Raw genomic sequence first — 2,544 nt, 5'->3', positions numbered from 1 at the left:
TGGCCTTTCTCCTGATGACATATATACAGCGGAGATGCACAAAAAAGGGACACACAAATACATACAATTGTCGTTCTATTATTGGTTGGAAAACTTGACTGATGTCCAATTAATTTTCAGTCAAACGTCAAATAGACACCCCCTAAAAGAAAGAGACGTAAGTTTTAGTGGACATGGTTGGATGGCTGGCTCTCGCATCATTGTCCACAGACTGGTTGGATGTCCACGGACGAATACCGGGTATTGGAGATGCCCTAAGTTTGTAACCATGTGGTGAAGTTAGGATTGACGGGCAGAGCGTGACCGTCACTTGTGTACAATTACCACAAACGGCGCGGTTGGCGGCAGTCCGTGGATGACTTGTTTTGTACTCCAGTTCTGCACAAGCAAATGCTCATTGTCATAAATCTCCAGTTCTGCACAAGCAAATGCTCGTTGTCGGAGCTCCAAATTGAAAAGAAATTCAATCAAAACGAACGCAGCACAAACACGCCACTCTTCGCTTTTGCACAGTGTACACAACCCAAAAGCTTCGCAACGACCCAGCAACAAGGACTCGGAAAGCAAAACCAATTCACGCACGCAGACGCAGGCATAAGTTGTTGCGGCCGGATCACATCGGAGATGGAGCCGACGGCGGGCTGTTGCTGTCCCGATTATAGAACGGCAGCACTGTGTAGACGGTCTGCATGATGGTCATGACGAGGAGGAAGACGGCGGCGGCGAGGGAGAGGAACGCCCACGGGCTCCTGAAGTAGGTGTGGATGAGGTTGGCGCGCCACATGTTCCACGGCTGCCTGAAGTAGCCGTTCACCTGCCTCTGCACGGCGTCCAGCGCGCTGTCCGGCTCCAGCACCACGTCCCTGGAGATGCTGTTGAAGAGCTTGGCCACGGCCTTGTCGCTGCCCACGGCGTTCTGGATGATCCCCTTGGAGCTCAGCAGCGCCACGTCCTTGGCCGAGTCGATGATGTTGTCCATGAAGAAGACGTAGGCCGTCACGTCGTTGCCGGCGCCGACGTGCAGCCGCTCGAACGCCATCATGTTGAGGAACATGTACTCGGTGGAGTCGTCCACGGGCACCGTCGGCATGCTCAGCACGCCGTGCTTGAACCGGATGTTGTGCAGGCTGCTTGACTTGCTCGTCTTGAACTGGATCCCGGCTTCGTACAGCTCCACCGCCGACCGGATGATGTCGTTGTCCTGCGTGTTGTCCTCGGAGCTCCGGATCTTCTGGTATTCGCCGAAGAGCATGCTCCGGCGGAAGACGTCGAGTGGGTGCAGCCCTAGGCGACCGCCTGGCTGCAATGGCCGTGAGAATGGCGCCAGAAACCTTAGCACCATTCTGTTGATGAAGTCGTCGTTCTGGCCGTCAACCATGCATGCGTTAGTATATTCAAATAGGAGTAGTTTATTTTCTTGATTGACGAAAATGGTAAAATTTGATGTGGTAGCTCGTAGTTACCGGAGACTTTCCAGTCTCGACGGCGTCGAGCCTCTGGAGCACGAGCAGCGGCAGCTGGTTCTCGAGCATGAGCATGTCGCGCTTGATGTAGGGCACCATGTAGAGTATCCCGTGGCGGCTGAAGATGGGGTCGTTGCCGGCGTAGTCGTCGACCTGCTTCAAGTTCCCGGCGGCCGTTCTCCTCATCACCTCGAGCAGGAAGCAGCCGTCGACGATCATCATCTCCAGGAACCGCTCCCTGCCCTTGCCGTCGATGCCGGCGCGCCACTCGCCGCCGAGGTCCATGTACGCGCTCTCCAGCTGCTCCGCGATCTCCTCGACGGCGGCGACGAAGTCGTCCAGTGGCCGGCCCGCGCGCCGGAGCAGGTGGCGCAGCGCCCGGCGCTTGTGCTCCTCCATGGGCAGCAGGTTGGGGTCGCCGTGGTGGAACGGGCCCAGCGACACCACCTGCGGCTGGTACGCCTTGCTCTTGATGTCCTTGATGCACGCCGGCACGCGGTAGATGCAGTGCCGCTCCCACTGCGCCACCTCCACCGTCTTGTCCGCCTCATTCAGCGTCTTCTCCACGTCCGACACCCACCTCCTCTTGCCATTGCCGCCGGCCACCGCCACTTCGATCGATGTCATCGAGCTATAGGCTATAGCTAGATCCTAGACGGTAGTGCTCCACTAGTAAGGTGATCTACGCATACATATGCATGCCGATGAAGGGAAGGTATCAGCTATCAGCTTGCTATATGTAGAGAAAGGGATGGTGCTAGGGAAAATGACGTTGCCTATGCGACTATGCATGCATATACGGTTACTTGCATTGCATGCCACATTTCGCGTGCTGGACAGGTGCACAGGTGTGTGGAGCGTACAAAAAGAGGTCATGCATGTCATGTGCATGCACGCACAGCTAATCCTTGTCTCCTTGTTTCACTCCATGTCTCCATGTAACATGCATTGAGATGCGGTTCGATGCCTGCTAGCTTCTCAAAGTAAAGCTGGCCGATCCACCGAAAGTTGAATGTTAGGAGGAAGGAAGTACAGGGAAGGCATCATGGTCAATGGGTCGTTCAAATTGTGATCTCTTCTG

At 55.5% G+C, this 2,544-nt stretch overlaps 1 protein-coding gene across 1 annotated transcript; it reads right to left on the bottom strand.

The window, feature by feature from the left end:
- Positions 1 to 445: 445 nt before the first annotated feature.
- Positions 446 to 2,269, bottom strand: LOC125535229 (UPF0481 protein At3g47200-like). The gene is made up of 2 exons (XM_048698287.1): positions 1,464 to 2,269; positions 446 to 1,363 (listed from the first exon to the last, which is right to left on the bottom strand). The coding sequence occupies exons 1-2, from the start codon at positions 2,088 to 2,090 to the stop codon at positions 614 to 616; spliced, it is 1,377 nt and encodes a 458-aa protein (XP_048554244.1). The 5' UTR covers positions 2,091 to 2,269; the 3' UTR covers positions 446 to 613.
- Positions 2,270 to 2,544: the final 275 nt, after the last annotated feature.

The sequence above is a fragment of the Triticum urartu genome, chromosome 1, assembly GCF_003073215.2.
Source record: "Triticum urartu cultivar G1812 chromosome 1, Tu2.1, whole genome shotgun sequence".
In the NCBI taxonomy this organism is placed as follows: Eukaryota; Viridiplantae; Streptophyta; class Magnoliopsida; order Poales; family Poaceae; genus Triticum; species Triticum urartu.
Note: the sequence above shows the minus strand (reverse complement) of the source record. Positions and strands in the feature narration are given on the sequence as shown.